The following is a 23,904-nucleotide window of genomic DNA, read 5'->3' on the forward strand; positions in this document are numbered from 1 at the left end:
AAGATTACATCATAGAGCCATGAACAAGTCACTACCTGCACTCTGGTTATACCGTGATGCTGGCTCAAGTCTTGATACATCATTGCTACTTCTTCTATGCCGATCATTTTCTTTGTCAAGATGATATCCATTATGTTCTTCAGAAGATTGCTGAATTTGAATTTGAGGACTTATGGCACAGAATAAGACATTGGAACAGAATCTACCCTTATAGGCCTTTTATATAGGGTAACATTGGTTACAGGATTCCAAAAGTTGAAGATGACCAGTTTTACTGTCAACTAAACCGTTCCATGATTCTAAAAGAGTGGGATATATTGGAGCAGCAGAAGAGACAGTTGGCATAGTAGTTATTGCAAGAAAATGCACCAACAAAAATCTTCTAGTTCATCCTGATGATGTTTATTTCTTCCAGTAAGGTTGTTACGCTAGATGCCATCGACAACAAGGTCGAATCCGCCAAATCTACTCATCAATTGCTACAACTTATCACTACTCAGTTCTTGCGCATCTGTTTTCAAAGGTATTCCAAAACAGTAAAAGAAAACCTCTGCATCACTGATCCCAGAGAAAAGAGATAGGACATTGATACTACCGAGGAACATGTCTCTAGCAGATTCTACTCCTCATGTATGGTTTTTAGTGAAATCTAAAAATATTTCCACCTTATCAGATTTAAGTGGAACAACTTTATTCCTTCTAATCCATACCAGATTCCATTTTCGGCACTAATCAAGAACTTACTTTTGGACACTCGAAGCCCAGGAAGGCCACCGTTATTCAATGGAAAAGCATCATGTATGGCGCAAGGAGGAAGCAAAATAAGAGGAAATATATTCTCAATTGGCAGATTATGAACATAGCCCCTTTTCCGTGCAGCCGCATAAAAATACTTCGAATCTACAAATTATGGCTCTACATCAGTACTGTGACATTTCGGTCCAAACACTAATTGGAACAAGTGTCATGTTCTCGTAGTAGAAATAAGGAGACCCAATAGCATCTTCTGGAAGTGTTCTTTGAGTTATCTGATCTGGTTCGGTAGGAAATCCAAAACCAATCATCGGATTTGGAAGATGAATTGCATGATCGTTTTCATTAAGAAGCTTCTTTTCAAGCTTCCTCTGCTTCTTCCTTTTCCAAATATCATAGCCCAAGTTTCTCCTTTGCTTGTAATTGGGATCATTGCATAATGGCTTCCTATCTTCTACCAGAAGAAGTGCGTCAGCAGCCTTAGCCATTTGAGCATATATGAAATCTGTCAACTCTGTAATTGATGAATTCGGACCACATCTCTCCATGGCTATTGAAGCCTCAACCTTTGAATATCATGTTTTTATCAAGTATAACAGTTTATTCTCCTCATCAGAATCAGAATTCAGGATTTCCTCGGTATCAGAAAGAACTATCAATATCTGTGAAATCATCCTGAAAGATCGCTTCATAATCAAATGAGTTGTTATCAGAATGAACATGTTGCATGGGTGTGGATTTTTGATGAGCCTGTACCACTGTATATGTAGTCTTGCTATTGCATCAGATTACTGTTCGCATAAATTAGTTTCTCTCCCACAGAAAAGTATATTTCAGAGATGGCCTTCACTGAAAGATGATAAACCATTGTGTCAGCCTGGAACGGATTACCAAGCTATTTATACTGCTCTGTCTGACTAAATCCCTCCAGATACAGAAAATGGTCACCTCATTCAGAAGACACATATCTCAGACGTTTTTGTCAGAATGATTGAGTACTTCTTAAGTTTGTGACAACATAAAGAGAATTTCTCCAGTTACTTGACAATACTACTGTTTAGTGACACCAAAATGAGAATATTCAAGATAAATATATTTGGGGCACGAATAAAGCTACAAGTACCTACAACAGTTCATTGTCAAAATTGGACCTCGTGGGGATCATGACATTTCAGTCAAACAGACATTGAGAGTGAATCAGACAGATCTAGAGGGACATCTTGAGGGCCCATTTCAACCAGAAATAGAATATTGGGGCATTTTGAAGGCTCACAACAATATGAATATTTGGGTATTCTTGGAGGCTCATCTCAACAAGAAATAATGTTGACCACACTTTTAACATCTGTATCAGTAAATGTTGGGGCATTTTAAAGGTTCCTTCAGACATATCCATGTGGGGCATTTTGAAGGCTCAGATTAACAAGAAGCAAATATCGGGGCATGTTGAAAGCCCATTTCAATCATAATTAGGACTGTTAATGCATTTTTGAACGTTCGTATCAGCAATGTTGGGCCATGCTGAAGACCCATATCATCCTGTGTTAAGATTATTGCCTTGAACAAATATTTCCAATGAGACAGAAAGATATGAAGAATGAAAATGATAAAACAGTGACAGTCGAGCTGACTATACATAATTGCTTCGTTCATCAGGCAGTTACATTAGAATCTTGTTGTTGAACAAATATCTACTCAGCAAGTATGGTTTCAAATACCCAATCTTCTTAAACCATGTGTCACATGACAGTGTGTTCTTTGTTAAACTACATCATGGATAAAGATGGTTCCTAGGCAGACTACTCGATCCAGGGTTCAGTTCCTCAAGAACTCAGCTTTGAATTTTGTATTCTGTGTGTCGGTGATGATTGGAAATATTTCTTAGAGATTCCTGGCAGTTAGTTACAACCATACTGTTGGGATTACGAAGCTGTTTTTCACAATAGTTTTCATTTAATCGATGATATTGGAAAGGGAGACTCGACTCACTTACATTACTATTATTCCCGCTGTTACTGGGGTTATCATTACCAGCCAGGCTGAACTGAATTTTTATCTATTTTGGGTTTATCATGTACATTTCATCCCCAACATCAAGAATTCCACAGATATCTTTCTGTACATGGATCCTATAGCTGAAGTGTTTTTACTTTCTACAATGCTCATTACAGAAGAAAACGTGATCAGTATCACACTTGCCTTTGCCCGAGATGATATCAAGACAATTAGTGTCTCCTATTCAATTCGACACCAACACATTTTGTGAATTTGACCAACGTTTTGGTCATACCAGTATTTCACTTGTATTCCCATTGAGTTTTGTTCTCAAGTGGTGTTGTGACATCATACAAAAACTTTGAACACCATGCAAAGAGCTTCATTGACCAGCAATTCGAGCAGAAGCCACAGGAGATGAAGAATGTGTTGTCAAATGTTCTATGAACCAGTGATTATGGTGTTGAAACAATGTTGTTATCATATGGTTTTCCTTTATTGATACAAGATGAAGTTTGTCTTATTCAACTTCAAGATTATAAATGAGATATAATGAAGATTTCTTTCCATAAAAGGAGAGCTGAAATTTTAACAACAAGAAACTAGTGGAGCCAATTGATGTTGAACGACAGGATGTTGTTAAACATCTCGACATGATATGGTCCAAGTTGCCTTATTCCAGATTTGATTAGATGTGAAGACATGAAAGGAATTAGGATAAATCTTCCTTGTGATGTGTTTCAAGAGTTAAATTAGAACATACTCTACTCTCATAACTAATCCCTGCTGAGTCAGGCATATCTACATCTACACTCTTCAAAGATGATAGATTCTCTTTTCAAAGATGAAAGCTTTATGGGATTTCTACACAAGTCCAGACAAAGAAAGCCGGTGTTACCAAAGACAAAATGGGGCATCAAAGTCATAGTTCTAACTACGGCAAGAGTTCCACAAAAGAAACATTTCTTCTAAGACTTAAATGAAGCAAAGAAGACACAAAGATACAGATTGATCAGATGATTCTACAGAAATGCAAGCTTGATAGCATAAGTTGCTACACTGATATCCAGAGGTGACCCTGTAAATAAATGATGAAGTGAAGGAAGACCTAGTTCACCACTTTGAAGTCAAATGAAGATTGCATCAACATTCATGCATTCATAAGAATATCATTTACACAATAGACAATGCATTACATTGATACATATGATTGCATTCAAACATAAGGTTTTGCAGATCTTCATATGAAAAAGAAGATTCATGATGAACAATACCTTACAAGAAGAAGGTAGAATTCAAAACCTCGAATGCAGAAATCACGCCAATATCTGAAGAATAGATGGACTCAATCCACAAGAATGAACATTATCTTAAGATTGGGTCATGTTACCCAATCAACATGTTATTTTGAAAAATAATGAGAAAACGATTTTTATAGTTTCTCATTCAATCTTTTCTAAAAATGAAATTGTTGAAAAGTAAGAAAACGATTTTCATAGTTTCTTACATAGTAAAATATTTCCCACATCTGTAAGTCCTACAGTGCATGATGTTTCCAAAAAGCCTTCGGGAGCTTTTTGATGTTTTCAAAGCCTTAGGGTCATCTGTAAGTCCTACAGTGCATGATGTTTCCAAAAAGCCTTCAGGAGCTTTTTGATGTTTTCAAAGCCTTAGGGTCATCTGTAAGTCCTACAGTGCATGATGTTTCCAAAAAGCCTTCGGGAGCTTTTTGATGTTTTCATAGCCTTAGGGTCATCTGTAAGTCCTACAGTGCATGATGTTTCCAAAAAGCCTTCGAGAGCTTTTTGATGTTGTTATTTTGAAAAATAATGAGAAAACGATTTCCATAGTTTCTCATTTTATCTTTTCTAAAATGAAATTGTTAAAAAGTAAGAAAATGATTTTCTTAGTTTTTTTACTTAGTAAACTATTTCCCACATCTGTAAGTCCTACAGTGCATGATGTTTCCAAAAAGCCTTCGGGAGCTTTTTGATATTTTCAAAGCCTTAGGGTCATCTGTAAGTCCTACAGTGCATGATGTTTCCAAAAAGCCTTCGAGAGCTTTTTGATGTTTTCAAAGCCTTAGGGTCATCTGTAAGTCCAACAGTGCATGATGTTTTCAAAAAGCCTTCGGGAGCTTTTTGATGTTTTCAAAGCCTTAGGGTCATCTGTAAGTCCTACAGTGCATAATGTTTCCAAAAAGCCTTCGGGAGCTTTTTGATGTTTTCAAAACCTTAGGGTCATCTGTAAGCCCTTCACTGCATGATGTTTTCAACATTTCCATTCTACTCAAAAGAAGCTAAAGGAAAAAATTATTGTTTTTTCGTCTTTGCTCTATTCTTGTTAACACAAGAATGAGCAAAGAGGGGCAGTTGTAAACACTAATTTTTTTATTTCGTTTTATTATTATTATTATTATTAAAATTATTATTATTATTAATATTATATATTATATATATTACTATTATGTAATAAATATTACAAGCAAAAAAATTGGAGGCCCGTTTTACATAACCAGAACCAACCTAATCAATCAGGCCCAACAGAGCCGGCCCAAAACAAACCCTAAAACCTAGTTAGGGTTTTATCATTTCAACCCTAGCCGCCAATGATCTCAGCCGTTGGATCTGAGAGATCCAACGGTCCACAGATGGTTCTAGCAAAGGAAACCCTAGGGTTTCCTAACCCTAGGTTATCATCCAACCGCCTCAGCCAGCGCCGCCGTCGCCTTAGATCGACGATAAACAGTTGTCGCCTATGATTCCAGATGGTCCATTCCAGCAGCAGCCACGAAGCCACCCTCTTCGAAGACTCCAGAAACACCACGCCGGCCGTCCACGTCGCAGCTATGGGGTGAGTCACCATATAGTTTGGTGACTCACCATAAAATCCCCTTTGGACTGGTCAGATGAGAGCCTCGTCGAGGCTTATAAAAGTCATGGAGAACCTACAAAATAAGGGAGAACGGAGAGCAAGAGTCCACAAAAAACAGCAAGCAACAACCACACAACCAGCAGCAAAACCAAAACGAAGAAAAAGCAGAGAAAAAGAAGAACTCACCTTCGAGGTTCCGCTCATCACTGGAAATCAAACGTCGCCGGAATCGTCACTAAATCGAAGGTAAAAAACCTTCGGGTTTTTTTTAGATCTAAGACGATCTAGGTATGTTTAGGTAAAAAGAATGCCATATCTGGCCTTAGGATCGAAAAAGGGATATTTGAGAGTGATTTCTCGAATTCCGGCCACCGTTCACGGTGACCGGCGACGGCGATCGGAGTCGGAATACGGTGGCCGGCCGGGACTGGCTTCCCTCCGATGAGGGAAGCTAGAGAGAAGGCAGAGAATTCTGGTTCTCTCGTGTAGAGAGAGAGAGAAGAAATGAAAATGAGATAGATGAGGGGATTTTGGGCCGTTTAAAGGGTTTAAATACCCTCCCCCAAACGACGTCGTTTTGGGGGAAGGACATATGTGTAATTTCCAAAGTTGTTAAACCCTTTCTGCAGCCCCTCTGATTTTATAATCTTTACAAAATAGTCTCTAAATTATACTTCTGAATATTTTAAATCTGTCTTCTAATTTTATTAATTTATAATTTAGTCATTGGCTATGTTTATACAATATTTAGGATAAATAACTATTTTAGTCCTTTATGATTTTAGTTATTATTATTTTAATCCCGAGAGCATGTTTTAATTTATTTTAAATTGATATTATAATTCGATATAATTTTAATTTAGTCACTAAATTAATAATAGGTAAAATAGCATGCTTAGCCCCTGTAATATTAAATAATTAATTGCGAATTAGATTATTTAATTTTGATATGTTATAATTTAGACATTTTCATTTATTTTAATTATAAGTTTTATTACTTTTTATATTTTACTACTATAATTTCAATATTATTTATTTTAGTCATTATTTATTTATATTTTATTTTATTTGTAATATATTTAATTATTATTATTAAGTATTATTATTATTTCATATAAATATATATAATAAGTAATATTTATTTATTTTATAAATATCCTATTTTACATATATTAATCTATTATTATTTTTAGAAAAATGTTTTAATTATTTATTTATTTTTTAATATCAAAGAAAAGGGCAGTCTTAAAGCAACTAGATGTCCTATTCTGATATTTTAAAAATAAATAAATATCTTACTTATAAAAAAATAAGAAAACACATATTGTTTTATTTTATTAGAGAAAATTATTATTTTTAATATTTAAATATTAAGAAATGACAGTCTTAAAGTAACTGGATGTCCATTTTCTGATATTTTTAAATAAATATTTTTTTTATCAATTATATATATTAATATATTTTTATTATTTTTTAGATAAATGTTTTATTAATATTTATTTATTTTTTAATAATAAGAAAAGAACTGTCTTAAAGCACCTAAAAACATTTTTCTGATATTTCTAAATAAATAAATATCTTATTTAAAAATATAGTTATATTAATAAATGTAAAATAACAAGATTATAAATTAAATATATTTTTGAATTTTTAATAATAGAGACAATTTATAATTAATGAGTATCAATTTTGAGCGTTGTGTGGGTGTTAATCTTTCCCTAAACATAATCGACCACGAATCCCTTTTATTATTAAAAAGAACGAATTTTTGGTTAAAACGCAGACCAATTTATCTTTTAACTGATGTTTTCTTAAAAACTCTTTTAAAAGATAATTTTTAGGTATTCGATCTACCTGATCCAAAAGGCCGATGGCGACTCCTTAAACATTTTAAAAATCATTTATTCACATCATTTTTTCCGTCAAGTAAAAAAAATTCGTGTCCGAACGAAAACCGGTTACGACACCAATTACTCTCTAACAGCAGTCTGCATGATAATAACAACAGATTCATCAAGGTTGGCATCATCCTCAGCTTCGCTTGTGGTGATGGGAACAGATTCAGGCATTTTACAGTCCTCTTCGGTCAACAACTGAGATTTTTCTTCAGTGTATGCCATAGGTGTAAGCAACTGAGATTTTTCTTCAGTGCACTTATTTGGTGCTACACTCTTAGATTCTACTTCAATGTACTCATTTTGTGTCTTCACCTGATGTTTTTCTTCACTGTACTGAATAGATGAAGTTTTCTCAGGAGCAATGGATGCATCAGGCTGTTGAAAATTGAAACCGGCAAATTCCGGACTTTGCTCAAGTCCCGAAGTTGCTTCCTGTATAACAGTGTTGCTAAGCACCTGATGCCGATCAGATCTTTTTCGAAAGCTCCAACCCTTTTTGTCATTTGTTGTCTTACTCTGGAAAGAAATTTGAAAAGCCTAATTCAGCTCAAAAGGAGATGGAATCATGGAGAAAAGAAAGAATGTTAAAAAAAGCAATGGCACTACTTAATATGAATTGAGATACTATCGATTGTAAATTCTACCCAGAAAGTACTGCTTTATTCAACTTGTAATCACCATATTTAATAGAAACTGGTACAGCGCTACTAACTATGGAATCCCATCGAGGGCATAATGAAGTGAACTAGCTGTTTTAAACTCAAACATTAGCTAAAGTAACCAAAACATCAAGTGCAAGTCGAAACAGAAGGTAGAATGGAATCCTAATCCATCGCAAAACAACAAAAAGAGAAACGGCAATGTAAATACGTAAAGGATGTATACACACATATATACCTCAGCCTGAGGAACATGAACAACGTCGTCTGTTTCAGCAGTATCGCCGCCGCAAGTGATGATTTTGAAACAGGAAGTGGATTTTCGCATGTTTCTATTCTCCCTTTTTTTTCTCGCTTAATCTGTTCTTTTTCTCTCTTCTCACTCCTTCACTTTTAAGTAATAACTCAAGCGACTGCGACTGTGACTGTGAGAGACAAGACAGGCGAGATATTTGGTGTGTGGTGCGCTGTTGGAAATTGTAAACAAAAGAGGGAGAGAAAAGACAGACGGACCTCAAACCAAATCTTTAAATGTAAAATTGTTCTTTACGTTGGAATCCGTCGCTTTATCATAATGTCAGGTCAGGTCCATTGTTTGGCATCTTTCTAACCGAATCAAAAGAGCTACCACTCTGAAAGAGAAGGTACTCCTTACTAAGTATATATAATAAATATATACATATGTTTATCCAGTTCTTTCTCAGTTGTCACGAGATTCTCGAGAAGTTGCAACCATATACTCATTAGGCGTTCCATACTACTAGTCTTGAACAATTTATTACCCATGTTTAGCGGTGAAAATTTATTCCACACAATCCTCAAATCATTTAATTTTATGGTATTACTTCGTTAATGTAACTCAGGAAAAATATATAGTGGGAGAGGTAAAATGTGGAAAAATCAAAAACGAATCGAAGGTTAGAAGATAGGGTGGGAATCTCCTCTAACAGGCAGTGGTCTCCTCTAAAATGTGGTATTTTTTTTTATTTTTAAATATTTATCTGGTATTATTTTATGATGATATGTCAATTTTATTTTTGATTTTTTAAGGTAAAATGGTAACTTTTACTCCTATAGTAGACTTGATTTATCACTTTCTCTCCTATCGTATTTTCTCGTCCATTTAGCTCTCGAAATTACTCAATTGTATTTTTTTATATCATACCTCTAACTTAAAACCCTAAATTATAAACACTAAAACCTAACCCATAATTCATAATATCTAAACCCTAAACCCTAACCTAGAGTTTATAATTTAGGGTTTAAAGATAAGAATAAGGTATAGAATGATGCAATTAAACAACTTGAAGGGTTAAATTGATGTGAAAATACGATAGGGGCGAAAATGATAAATTGAGTCTACTACAACAGAGGAAAAAGTGACTCTTAAGCTATTTTTAATAACAATTGACCAAAACATAACAAAAATATAACATTAGGTATGATTATGAAAAAATAATGGTTAGGTGACCAAAATAAAACTAAGTAATAGGTAGACGACTAAAACAAAAACTAAGTAATAGATGGGGTGTCCAAATAGGTTATTTATCCTTATATTTATCCAACGAGTAGACAGATATTTTTTATTTACAGGTGGCAAATGTGGCTAGACGACACGTATAAGCACATGCTCACCTGGGCCAGTTCAGTCCTGTTTGGATACCGCAAGTGGGATAACCTGAAAGAGATAATGATAATATTTTTATAACGTTGGTTGCTTAATGATTAATCAAGTCTTACTTACTAGTGTAATCATTCTTCTTCATTGATGCTTAACTTGAGCCAATAAAACTACAAAGAAAAGAATCTTTCATTACAAAATTTCCCAACCAATTTCTGTAAGCTTATTCTTGTCTAATCTAAAGCTGTCAAAGTGCATGTCGTTAAGTACTACATGCTTTGCATTTGCCCCTTTTAGAATTTCTCCCTTTATTTTATGGAATGCTTATTTACATGTCATCATCGTTTATACCAAACAAAACCAAATCACCATTCATTGTTTAAATTTAATTTGTATTTTTAACTTATATTAGTACATTGAGCTACATATAATGAAAGAAAAGGAGGGAGTTCCAGGTCCTTGGGGCAGTCATATTTGGGAAGAGTTTAGTTCAAAGGTTTTGTGTAAAGTGCATGGTCTCCAATCCTTGTCGAAATGAATACATAAATTACACCAACCAATTTAACAACAATTTTTTTAGTAGTGAAACAACATTTTCTTCCCTTTCATTTTCTTGGATCTAACAGTGTTTTGGTAGCGTGTGATTAATCAGAGTTGGAGGAGGGCTGATTCACAAGCAAAACAAGCGTCTTAATCAAACAAGGAACCACCTTGTTGGATAATTTATTTCAGCAAATATCGACCGTGGGAGCATTTTAGGTACAACGGGTAGCTACTCTCCACCTTTCCCGGACTACTTTTTATTTAACTCTGTAGAAGTGGGCCTAATCAATAGAAATGTAAACTTTCAACACCTTTCCTGATTATGCCCATTTAGAAGAACATTTCCCGATTATGTTAGGCTTTGTGCAAGCCCATTTGCTTCAAAAACCATCCATGTTGTCCAACAAGTACCAACGATCAATTATATTAGGCTTTAGGCATTGTCCAAAATCATGTCTGGAGAATTTTCATTCGCTACCTACTAATCTCAAGATACCATATGCCAGCCATGGCCGGCTCATGGAGCCATTAATTTTGCCTCCTCTATTAAGAAGTATGGAGGTTATTTCCTTTGGTTGCCAACTATTATGGCTTGGGGTGGTTTGTTTAACCTTTTTCTGTTTTGGTGGATTTTCTGTTGAGCCCGATTTTTCATATTTGGATTAAACTTGAGTGTTAGTTCCATAGAAAAACTTAGGCTATATAAATAACCTACCAAGGCTAAGGCTGAATAATCTTAAGGCCTACAAACCACCTAATTTTCTTCTCTTTTGCATTGTTTGTTCCTTGTATTGAATCGGTGGCGTGCTTAATAAGTATGACTATGGTTTTCAGAACTGGACCGGTTACGAACCAGCTATGTTATCGGTTTATTAGTTTAATCGGTTGAATCGGTTCGATCGGTTGAAAGAATCGGACGACGTCATAATTATTTAAAAAATTAAATAAAAATAACAAAAATATTTAATAAAAAATAAATTTTTATATCACAAGTCATATTCAAAGCAAGTCATAACATATATAAGTTAAAAACCATAAAATCAAGTGAAACAAAATGATTCAAATTAACTACAACATAATATTTAAGGTAAAATATATTAAATAATAAATATAATTATATAACTATAATTAAAAATTAAATTTGAGGCTAAAAAAATCATAACAAAATGATATTGTTTGATTTAATTTTTTTTTTAAAAAAAATCTCACATGGTCAAGAAACATAGAAGAGCATCCCAAAAGTCTAAAAGAGAAACAAAATGATATTTAATAAAAAATAAATTTTTATATCACAAGTCATATTCAAAGCAAGTCATAACATATATAAGTTAAAAACCATAAAATCAAGTGAAACAAAATGATTCAAATTAACTACAACATAATATTTAAGGTAAAATATATTAAATAATAAATATAATTATATAACTATAATTAAAAATTAAATTTGAGGCTAAAAAAATCATAACAAAATGATATTGTTTGATTTAATTTTTTTTTAAACAATCTCACATGGTCAAGAAACATAGAAGAGCATCCCAAAAGTCTAAAAGAGTAAAAATATGATAATAAAACAATCTCACATGGCTAAGAAACATAGAAGAGCATCTCAACTAACTTCTATAAATAATAGAGGTAATTTAACATTCAAAATCATAGAGCATTTTGGTGAGCATTGAGTGAACTATTCTTTCACTTCAATAAAGCTCGAAGTTTAGGCTTCAATCGTGATTCTAAATTTTTTTTGAGTTCAAACCTTTTCGAGTTTAAGTTTCAATATTATATTTCAAGTTCAAGTTGAACTTGATAATTTTTAGCTCGTAAGTTTGAGTCGAGTTGAGCTTACTTTTAAAGTTTTCAAGTTCGAGTCGAGCTCAACAATACTCGAGTTCGACTTGGCTCGTTTAACAAACGACGTTGTTTGGTTTAATTTTTTAAAAATAAAAAACAAAATTGGCGATTTTTTTCGATTTTTAGCTGGTCCGGTTCGAACGGTTTAGCAGTTCCGGCCGATTCACTAATAGCGGTTCAACCGATGTAGATTAAATCGGACTAGACAGCGATTCCCAGTTGAACCGATCAATCTGGTCCGATTTTCAAAACACTTAGTATGACAGCTGGAGCTGTTATCAGTGTGAGCATTAAAGGAAGGCTTGGCTGTGAGGCACAAAGAATCGTATAGGTATGCTGAGTTGTTTGGTGTTCCAAATCATCAAGTCAGGTTATCTCTTTGTAACAATTGTTGTAGCATTCTTCTTCTTTGTTAGTGTTGGCTGTGTTTTAGATATTTCTGAATATTTTAACATGGTATCGGTAGTCTTTTGGTCCTTTCGCCCATGGTAATTGGAGTTGTTCTTTTTTCTTATTCTTCTGTATTTGTTTCCTTTGTTCGCTATGCCTGAGTCGTTTGTTTCTGTTTAGATCGCCTCTGGTGAGGTCGTTGGAACCTCGGCGAATAATCGTATGTTGGAAACTCCGTTTGCAAACAAGTTTATTAATGTTAATCTTGATGATAATAATTTCCTCTTGTGGAAAAGCAAGTTTTACTCATGATTCAAGGCCATGGATTAGAACATCTTCTGGATGAGTCCTTACCAATTCCGCCGCAAACGTTTGTGGAAAATACTAGTGAGTTAATGGTAAATCCGACATATCGTTGTCATAAAAAGCATGACAACTCATTAGCGTCTTGGTTTCTCTCGACTATTAGTCATTCGATCTTACCTCAGCTTGTAGGTGCCGCACACCTCTGCTCGTATTTGGAGTACTGTTCTCAAGATGTATTCAAAGTTGTCTAACACCAAGATTATGAGCTTGCACGGAAGACTCGGATCTCTCAAGAAAGGTGAGTTGTTTGTGCGTGAATTCTCTACGTAAATTAAAGAAATATGTGACTTGCTTGCAACAAGTGGTAGCCCTGTCACAGAAATCGATCAGATTGTAACCTTGTTAAACGGTCTTCCGTGTGATTTTGAGCCTTTTGTTGCTGCTATAACGGTTAGTCGAGAACCTGATACTTTTGATAGGGTGACCTCGGTGCTTATTGATGCTGAATCATGTATTAGTGATCTTTTAAGGACGACAGCTAATATTAATATGACGAGGCACTATGGAAATTCTAGAGGTGGTAGTGACCGATATCAGAATTACAATCGGTCAAATGAATTTCAAGCCAAAAATCATAATGGTAATCAGAATAAAGGTAGACCGCGACACCAATGTCAGCTGTGTGGGAAGTTAAGGCACTTGGTAGATCGTTGTTGGCATCGATTCAATCAAAATTACAAGGGGGTTTCTTCTCGACAGACCAAGAATAACAATGAAATACATGCTAATGCTTGTAAATATGCTTCTAATTTAGTTGTGTCATGCGATAATCCTTTTGTGAGCTCTCCTGCAGGTCTCAATGTTGTTGATGAAGACACTACGATTGATACAGCTCAAGTAAATTCGCTCATAGCTAAAGGTTTTTTGTCTGTAGCAGATAAATGGTATCCCGACTCTGGTGTGACACACCATGTCACGTATTAGAAGGGTGGTGGTGCATCTAGTCGACCTTATTCAGGTAAGGCAAGGTCTACCTTGGTTATGGTTCCACTATGCACATTTCACATGTTTGTAATACAATTCTACCTGCTAGAACATGTGACTTTAAATTGGAAAGTGTTTTGTGTGTTCCTCAAATAACACGGAATTTACTGTTGGTTACTATATTTACTTGAGATAACAATGCTTATATTGAATTTCACCCCGATAAGTGTTTTGTGAAGAATGAAGAGACTAGTGTGATTCTGCTAGAGGGTAAACTAGAGGAACGTTTATACTGCTTTGAAAGCAGTCACAGTTCTAATAATGGTCTTCTTAATCATGTTGATGCTTCATCCAATGTGTAAGGACGACCAAGTCTAGTGAAAAATACTGGCTGTGGCATCGACGTTTGGGGCATCCTGCCTTGGACACTTTGTATTATTTACTTTCTATTAAGAATAATGGTGATAGTACTGAGTCTTGTGTTGCATGTCAATTGGGAAAAAATCATAGACTGTCTTTCATTAAATCTGATACTGTCTATACTCTTTTGTTTGAACTTATTGAGGCGGATGTCTGGGGACCAGCTTCTATTAAATCAAATGGTTAGCAATATTATGTGTTGTTTGTTGATATATATACAGTAGAAGTGTTTGGGTTTACCTACTGCGTAATAAATTTAAAGTCACTCAAACATTTAATCTGCTCCATGCTCTTGTTAAAAATCAATTCAACACTACTATTGTTGCCTTGCAAACTGATGGAGGGGTGAATTTCGAGGTTTAGAACATTGTCTTGCAGCTGCAAGTGTCAAGCATAGAGTTTCGTGTCATACATCTCAGCAGAACAATGTTGTCGAACGCAGTCACTATCATATTATAGATATTGCTCTTACAGTTCTTGCTCAATCTTTGGTTCCTTTTAAATATTGGTCATATGTTGTTTTGACAGCAGTCTATTTGATTAACAGGCTACTTACTAAGGTAACTGAGGGAGTATCCTCATTTCAAAAGGTGTATGGTAAGGTTTCGGACTATCAATTTCTTCGTGTTTTTGGGTGTTAGTGCTTTCCCTGCTTACGACCCTACGTCACAAGTTTGAGTTTCGATTTAAACCTTGCATTTTCCATGGATACTCTCAAAAAAATCACGGGTATCAATGTCTTGATAGCACGGGTCGTGTCTATATCTCTCGGGCATGTTACGTTTGATGAAAACATTTTTCCTTGTTCTTTAGTTCATACAGGGACCAAAAAGTCGGGTGAGCAAAAGACTTGGGCTATACCTTTTCCTGTTGAAGCTAGCAATTCAAATCAGCAATATGGTGAGTGTGATATGCTTAATGATGATGGTCTCCACAAGTTGCATCATGGTTCTGGTCAAGATTTTAGCAGTGGTGCAATTAGTGTTGCATCTGATGGTGATGGAAGATGTGTCACGATGGAAACTTGGACAGAATCTACTAGTATAAACATTGAGCAGTAAACAGCAAGACAGGGGGAACAGGTGGCTTCGGGTACTGGGTAGCGTAAAGATGTGCAAAGTAGTCCTCTAGTGCCCTATACGAATCAACAACAAAGTGCTCAAAATGATGAGATGATCACTGGGGAACCCAACATTCAATCCAATGTTGTGCCTATTGAAGGGACAATTGTTGTAAAATATTAGGCCAACAATACTCACTGCATGCTCATACGTAGTAAGGCAGGGATTTTCAAATCTAAAATCTACAATACCTTGTTTCATGAAACTCCTATCACTATGCAGGATGCTTTAGAGCATAAGCATTGGTGAGTTGCTGTGGAGTCTGAGATGATGTTACTTGATAATAACACAAGGAAATTGGTGACGTTACCCTTCGATCAGAAGGCTATCAGTTGCAAATGGCTGTTTCAGATCAAATATAAGTCTAATGGTTCTGTTGATCGATTTAAAGCGAGACTTGTGGCAAAAGGTTTTTCTCAAGTTCCAGGGTTCCAGGGTGTGATTTTGTAGACACGTTCAGTCCAGTAGTTAATTTCTTTACTATAAGTGTGTTGCTGTCTGATGCTACTTCTCGTGGGTGACAGGTTAGGCAAGTTGAAGTGAACAACGGTTTTCTCAAAAGAGACTTGCAGGAAGAAGTCTATATGAAACAATCGGAAGGGTTTGAACATGTTGATCCTAATGGTGAACAACTTGTGTGTAAGCTTCAAAAGCGTTGTATGGTCTTCGACAAGCTCCATGAAGTTGGTTCAATAAACTACATGTTTTCTTATGTACCTTGGGGTTTTTCTCTTAGCATGCTAATAGTTCATTATACATTTATGTTACTAATAATGTTGTTACATATGTTGTTTTATATGTTGATGATATACTTGTGACAGGTTCCTCGGAAAAAACATGTTACACATGTTATACATCAACTTAATGACATGTTTTCATTAAAGGATCTTGGTCTGATTCACTATTTTTTAAGAATTGAGGCGATTTATACAATTGCTGGGTTGTTTCTTAGTCAAAAGAAGTATATTGAGGAATTATTAGGCAAGTTCAATATGCATACTGCTAAACCTGTTGACAAGACGATTCTCATCACACCGAAGCTGAAAAGAGAATGCTGAAGCTCCAGTTGATGCTCAACAGTATCACAACGCTATTGGTGCTCAGCCCGACTTATCGTTTTCTGTGCATAAGGTTGCCCAATCAATGTAACAACCACGTGAAGCTCACTAGTCTGCAGTGAAGCGTATCATACGCTATCTCAAATGAACTTTAGACTATGGTATTTGGTTTGTTGCGCATCAAGGACAACCTCATCACAACGTTTCAAATGCAGATTGGGAAGTGATCCTGATGACAGGCGATCAACATCTGGTCAGTGTGTCTATCCTGGGAATCATTTGCTATCATAGAATGCTAGGAAACAACGATTTGCGATCAACATCTGGTCAGTGTGTCTATCTTGGGAATCATTTGCTATCATAGAATGCTAGGAAACAACGATTTGTTTCTGATTCAACAGTAGAGGCAGAATATAGGAGTCTTACTGATGCCACATCCGAAGTGTTATGGGTTAATTAACCCCTAAACTCGACCTAAAAAAAATTAAATAGAATCTAGAAAGCCTAAATGAAACTTGTCTCTCACGAAAACCATGTTTGATTCAAAACTTAAAAATTTATAATACAATTAAAGAAACATTCAAATTCAAATTATAATTTATTAAAACAATTATTTAAGAAAAATCCCTCGTAAATAATAAATATTCAATAAGATGTGTAAACAGTTTCAAAAATAATTATAATGTTCGATGTTCAAAATAAAAGTAATGAAAATAATTCAAAAATAAATAATAAATATCCAATGAAGGAAAATATCGAATAAGTTCACACCGTAAATAATAGTAGGTCTGAAATAAGTAACGAAACTCTTCAAGTACCGGTTCATCTAAATCTAAGTATCTAAAAGAATAAAACTATGGAAGTGTAAGCTATTAAGCTTAGTGTGTCTCTAAAGAGCAAACAAACACAAGTTATGACATAAAACGAAGTAACTAATTTATTCATAGCCCGAATCAAACAATGATAATCAAATATTTGAATGTTATACAAATGCTCATGCATACTCTTTGTAATACCATCCGAACACACCATATAAAGTGAGGTCTGTCACAAAGGCAAAAGCCACTGAATTCAAAAAAAAGTATCATTAATCCCGTCTAGTGAATGTATTGAGCTTACTCTATCAAAATTCGACCCAATATGATATGCAAATGACATACATATCCGATATCTAATTCGATCCAAATAACACATATCCGAATAACATATACTCAAATGTCATATATCGGGATTTTGATTTGTCCAAATGTAATAATTACATATACAAGTAATCCGAATGCATCTCATAAATTTTCAGTCCGACATATCAACTTATTTCACATAATATACATTTCTGAATTATATCATATACAACAATATCACAAAATTCATCATGCTCGAAATCAAACTTCTAATAAACATACTTATCTAAATTATAATTAATTCAATAATACCACAATACAGTCATGCTTCAATTAATTTTTCAGTCAAACAAATAATCAATCAACACAACATAATATAATACCGGATAAAGACACACCTCGATAGATAGTTAACGACGGAAATAACCTCTACACGGTCAGCTCAAGTAATAAGTCGATCCGAATCAATACATACGACAAATAATTTAAATAATAAATGATTCTCAAATTTATTATGAAACTCATGTACTAAAATTATCAGTTAACACTCACGGTCAACACAAGCAACTTGGGTCAGTTCGAAGTTAGCGAGTAACGGTGGCAGAGACGATAACTCAGTTCCCGGTTTAGAATTTTCTGCAAAAATCACGATGCTTGACTTCAGGTTTTGACACTAAATTTTAGAATTTAAGAAATAATTTTACGATGACAGAAACATTTTTTCGGTTCCAATCGGAAAACCGACAATGGAGTTTCGTTCGAATACGAATGCTGCCATTATGGAAAAGTAGGACTGCCGACGAAGAAAACACACTAGCAGCAATTCCAAGGTCGGCAAACTCACGGATGACCTTGCTACGGTTTTAAACGGTCGGCGATGACTTCATCAAGAGTTGGCAGCAATCGGTAACCCGAAACAGAACTAACGAGGGTGTTATTCATGACCAATCAGCGACGATCAGTCACGACACAGGCCGTCTGAGCCTTCCTCGGTGAAAACCAGATATTATCACGACCAAGAACGGCCAAGCACGGTGACGACAGAACGTTATTACGAGATAAAACTTACCGATTTCGCACGAGCACAACCCCGATATGACGCCAATAACGGCGTAGTTCTAAATGAAGATCGAGAACTTAACTTGGTGATCGGATGACGCTGTAACGACGGGAATAAAGAGCGACAACTGTTAGGGTTTATGAAAAAAAAATGAGGAAGAAGGCGTCGTACGGTGTTATAATTGGGCGAAAAGGATTTGATTTAAAGTAAAATGATTTAATTATGAGGTTGGTCATCTATCTTTATAGGGTTCACGAAATCAACTCTAAAGTTTTCAAATTTTCAATGTGGTCACTATACTCAATTTAGGAATTTATGTCAAAATTTTCCAAATTATATGATTTTGATTTAGTGTTATTTTGGGGTGTTACAATTAAGGTTGTGCTTGTTGATATTAATGTTGAATTGAATCAAGCTCCGATTATATGATGTGACAATACTAGCATTGTGGCTATGGCAGCAATGCGAAAGTCAAGCATGCGAACTTAGAAGTTCATTTTGTTCCAGGTGATGAATCAACAGTTGTTTTTCAATTGCGTTCCTACTCAATCTCAAATTGTAGATGTGTTAACCAAGCCGCTTGTTACATCAAGGTTTCAAGACCTGCGAAAAAAGCTCAATGTGGTGTCTCTGCGGGGTTTACAACTTCAAAAATCTTAGTTTTCCTCTTTGGGGGTGAGAAAGCGGGGAAATATTAAGAATTATGGGGGTTATTTCCTTTGGTTGTCAACTGTTATGATTTTGGGTGGTTTGCTTAACCTTTTTCTGTTTTGGGTGGTTTGACTAAACTTGAGTGTAAGTTTCATAGAAAACCTAGGCTATATAAATAGCCTAAGGCTGAATAATCTTAAGGCCTACAAACCACCTAATTTTCTTCTCTCTTTTGTGTTGTTTGTTCCTTGTTATATTGGTGTGCATTGAATCGGTGGCGTGTTTAATAAGTTTGATAGCCGGAGCGGTTATCAATGTGATCATTAAAGGAAGGCTTGGCTGTGAGGCACAAAGAATCGTATGGGTTTTCTGAGTTGTTTGGCGTTCTAAATCATCAAGTTAGGTTATCTCTTTGTAACCACTGTTATAACATTTTTCTTCTTTGTTAGTGTCGGTTGCGTTTTAGAGATTTTTGAATATTTTAACATCCTCGACTTCGAAAGCAAAATTAATCGACAAATATAGTCTCTCATTATGCCCTTCTTTTCTTCATCAAGAGATATTAAATACAAGATTACTGTTAGGCACGGCCATTTAGAAAATATCACGAGGTTGTGCTTTTTATTCAAAGGGTTCCTCCAAAGACACACTACAATGCAACAATACAGTTTCTGGTATTTCTTCTTCCTCTTAGTTCTCCTAAAAATTAGAAGAAGAAAAAAAACAATTTTAAGCTTCTTCCCCGACCCTCCATCTCTTATTTAATGACTCGGTCCCTCATATATTTATATTTAGAAGCTCTCTCAAAAGCATGGTCATCTCATGTCTTTGTGATTTGGATTCAAGTCAACCCTTGTAGTTTCTTCAGCAAAAAATGGCTAAAGAGGTTATGAAAACCCATTACCTCGACTTTTGCAGCAAGCCTAATCAACGATGTACTCGGAAATCATCTTACAATGCCTCCGATTTGGCTTGTCAACCCCTTTGTCATATAAACCAGCTAAACAATCATTCATTCATAAGCCACTCATGTAGGAATGGACTACGGGGAGGGTAGGGCGGTCGTCCCCATTAATAATTTTAAATTTTTAATATATTTTAAGTATTTTTTTGTATTTTCTATTAAAATTTAGTTAGTGTACCTCCTAAAATTTTATAAATTTGTCTCGAGTGGAAGAACTTGTGATTGAGTTTGGGGGTTAACTTAAAACTTTAAAAAATTAGAGGTTTAAATCAAATTTTTCAAAAATTGTAAAGAGTTCAGTTTACATTTTTTTATTAAGCTAAGGTGATAAAAAAGTAATATATATTCTAAATACTTTCAATCATTTTACAATGAACGCTCAATCACCCATGCTATAGTCGCCAGAAGCTAATGCTCCATGCTCAAACCAGTGACTTCTAGGAATAACAATTATTCCTTTAACCACTAATGTAATTTGGTTCGTACTCAGTTTATATTTAAAAAAAAATGGGTCTAACTAAAATTTTTTAAAATTTGAGAGACTTAATGAGAATTTTTAAAAATTATGGGAGAAATTTAATTAAGATTATTTAAAAAAAAAAACTAAAGCTTAATATGAATTTATAAAAATTTTGTAGGGAAAAATATTTTTTTTAAAGTTTAATGGTCTAAAATTAAATTTTCAAAATTTTGGGGGTGGGGTTATGACCCCACATGTCCCACTATGTTTCATCATTATTGGTCTCCTTTTAAATTTTATAAGTTTGTTACCTCTAACATAAAAATTTACGTTTGTAGTTGCATTCATGCAAATTCTACCATTATTTAGATTCTAACTCAATAATTGCAATAGAGGGTATAAAGTTTAAATTATAGAATTTGAAGTAATATCACACCCATAATTTTGAAATAATAACAAGGTTTTTTCTTACATTAATAATAGGTTAATTTATGGGAATAATAAAAATGAATTATTATTTATAATATCAACGTGGGTTGGTTCAAGTGGTAAATAATTTGATATTACTTAAACAATGTGAGTTTAAGTTATTGTGTATGCGGAAAATCCTCGCTAGAAAACTCATCCATCAAAATCAGATGTGTGACGCGGATCGATTTATATTAGTCAGGACAAAACCTGGAACCAGGAGGAAAACCGAAAAAATAGACAAAAAGACATCAGAGGTCTCTATACTTTTTAAAAAAGACCAATGTGATATTTGTATTATTTTTCTCTTAATGTGATCCTCCAACTCAGAAAATAAGTCCAATGTGGACTTTTGACAAACATTTTTCGTTGTTGACCGTTACGGTGCTGACGTGATAGTTCATGGTGCTGACGTGGTGGTCCACGGTGTTGACGTGGCAGTTTATATTGGTTGACAACGCGGCAGATAACATAATAGATGGGCTAAATTAGTAACTCAAACATGACAGATGGATGACCACATCAATATTGTGGACCGTCACGTCAATACCGTGAACTGTCACGTCAGTACCGTAAACTGTCACGTCAGCACTGTAATGGTCAAACGACGAAAAATGTTGGTCAAAGAGTCATTTTTTTTTAGTTGCAGGGCAACGTTGATAGAAAAATAATTTTTTTTCTTAATGAAGCTCTTGTAAGTTGTAACATAGAGAAGGTGTTTGTATAGTGCATTTATTAGATCCAGGGGAAAATTGTCCGATACGTAATCTTGGCATGAGATGAGTAAAAAGGGCACAGTTAATTGGCACAAACTCATGGTTTTATATGATATCCCTATGCACTATGGATGGCCTCACTTAATTGATTTCCTACCAAGTATAATCTGTCAAACCCTTTAATCTACTCGCTGTGGAATTAATGGAGACTGCTGCAAAGTCCTCAAAACAATGAACTTGCATGCTATGGCATGATCGTTCTTGACTCCTGCATGTGTGCTTTGTTCAATTGAAGAAACCAACTTGCTGTAAAAAAGTAGAAAGAAACATAAGTTCCACGCTGGCAATTCTTGTTTTCTAAGGCGCATATTTATCCACATGATCCCTCAATATATATATATATATATAACGAGTGACATTTATCGAAATGTATCACTAATGCCATGCATTGAAATGCACCACTAATATAAAATAAGATAAAATTCATAAACGGTCACAATTTTTTAAATTGATTTTATTTAACATTGATTTTTTAAAAGATACAAAATAGACTTTAAAATTTGCTAAAAAAATAAATAGCAATCTTTAAATGTTTTTAAGGGGTGACATAACATACTAAATTAATGAAAAATATCTTATTTAACCCATCAATAATAACTAAAATTTCATTTTTAATATTTTTAACATATTTAAGTAATAATTCTAAAAATTAAAAAATTAGATTTTTAAAATATATGAAAAGGAATTATTTTTAAAATTTAAAAATTATTTTTAAAAAATTCAGTTATCAAACAATGGAAATATTTTTTATCTAGAAAAAATTATTTTATAACTATTTATTTATTTAATTGTTGTTGTATTTGTAAAATAAAAAAATTATCATTTTCGATGTCCGACAATTTATATTATCAAATAATAAATTTTTTTTTATTAATGATGTTATTTAAGTGTCGCGACCGTCTTTCGGTTGGACCTAGAATTGAGCTTCGACTTAGAAAAAAGAAAATTAGAGTCGCCATCGATCATTTATTTTTAAACAAATGGGTTGATCGGATACCTTATTTCTTACCTGATCTGCGTCTTACCAAAGATGTGTCGGATTCGGGAGTCGATTACAGTTATGGAAGGGTTAACACACTTGAACTGTCCTTTCGGTACTATGTAATTTCCAGTTGCCTTTAATTAATAAAATCGCAACTTTAAATTAAAAGGTAAAAATTGATCCGAATTACTTATCTTAAATTGATTCGAAAGCATACCCTTAAAAAGTCGAAAATCGTGTTAGAGGAAAAAGATAAATGAAAGTAAATAAAATAACGAAAATAAGATAGAGAAAATAAAAACAAATGAAACAAAGATAAGGAAAACAAAAGAAGAAAAAAGGAAAAATAAATGGATACAATGAACAAGATAAAGATAAAAAAAACATAAATGAAATAGAGAAAAAAATAACATGAATAAAATAAGAAATAATAATAATGTATGCCTAATAAATGAGTAAATGGAAACAAAAAGAAAATAAATATAAATAAACAAATAAAACAAATATAGAGGAGATATAAAAAGAAAAAAAACTAAAAAAAGACAAAGAATAAAAATAAAAATAAAAGAAAAATAAATAAATAAATAAATAAATAATATGAAAATATAAAAATAAGTGAAAAAATGATAATAAAAATAATAATAAAAGAGTCATGAAAAGAAAGAGAACATAGAAAGAATGTAAGAATAATATAAAAAAATAAAAAACTAAATGTATATATATATATAAAAATAAAAAAAATAAAAAAATAAAAAATAATAAAAATGAAATGTTAAGGGACCAAATTGAAATAAAAATCAAACTCACAATTTAAGAGGAAATTTAGATTTTGAATTGGATTTGGGGTCAAATGAGACTATTTAAAACAGCAGGGGACCAAAAAGGGTATTTCCCCCTTTAATCTCAAAACGCGCGGACCCTTTAAGGATCACGGATCGGGTCTAAACGCTCC

General features: G+C 34.0%; 1 protein-coding gene and 1 long non-coding RNA gene across 2 annotated transcripts; one reads left to right on the top strand and one right to left on the bottom strand.

Annotated features, from left to right (window-relative positions):
* Positions 1-7,592: 7,592 nt before the first annotated feature.
* Positions 7,593-8,755, bottom strand: LOC120114659 (protein IQ-DOMAIN 32-like). Its single transcript, XM_039135488.1, has 2 exons — positions 8,418-8,755; positions 7,593-8,036 (listed from the first exon to the last, which is right to left on the bottom strand). The coding sequence occupies exons 1-2, from the start codon at positions 8,505-8,507 to the stop codon at positions 7,593-7,595; spliced, it is 534 nt and encodes a 177-aa protein (XP_038991419.1). The 5' UTR covers positions 8,508-8,755.
* A 4,320-nt stretch (positions 8,756-13,075) lies between these two features.
* LOC120114684 lies at positions 13,076-16,161 on the top strand. Its single transcript, XR_005515416.1, has 3 exons — positions 13,076-13,905; positions 14,839-15,848; positions 15,937-16,161. It is a non-coding gene; the product is annotated as an uncharacterized LOC120114684 (long non-coding RNA).
* Positions 16,162-23,904: the final 7,743 nt, after the last annotated feature.

The sequence above is a fragment of the Hibiscus syriacus genome, unplaced genomic scaffold, assembly GCF_006381635.1.
Source record: "Hibiscus syriacus cultivar Baekdansim isolate YM2019G1 unplaced genomic scaffold, ASM638163v2 tig00110239_pilon, whole genome shotgun sequence".
NCBI classification, from domain to species: Eukaryota; Viridiplantae; Streptophyta; class Magnoliopsida; order Malvales; family Malvaceae; genus Hibiscus; species Hibiscus syriacus.

Excerpts from the sequence above, each read along its gene's own strand:
- LOC120114659 (XM_039135488.1), bottom strand. The coding sequence starts at position 8,507 with ATGCGAAAATCCACTTCCTGTTTCAAAATCATCACTTGCGGCGGCGAT. Across the intron at positions 8,037-8,417 it reads TTCATGTTCCTCAGGCTGAG|AGTAAGACAACAAATGACAA; the intron begins GTATATATGTGT and ends ATTTCTTTCCAG.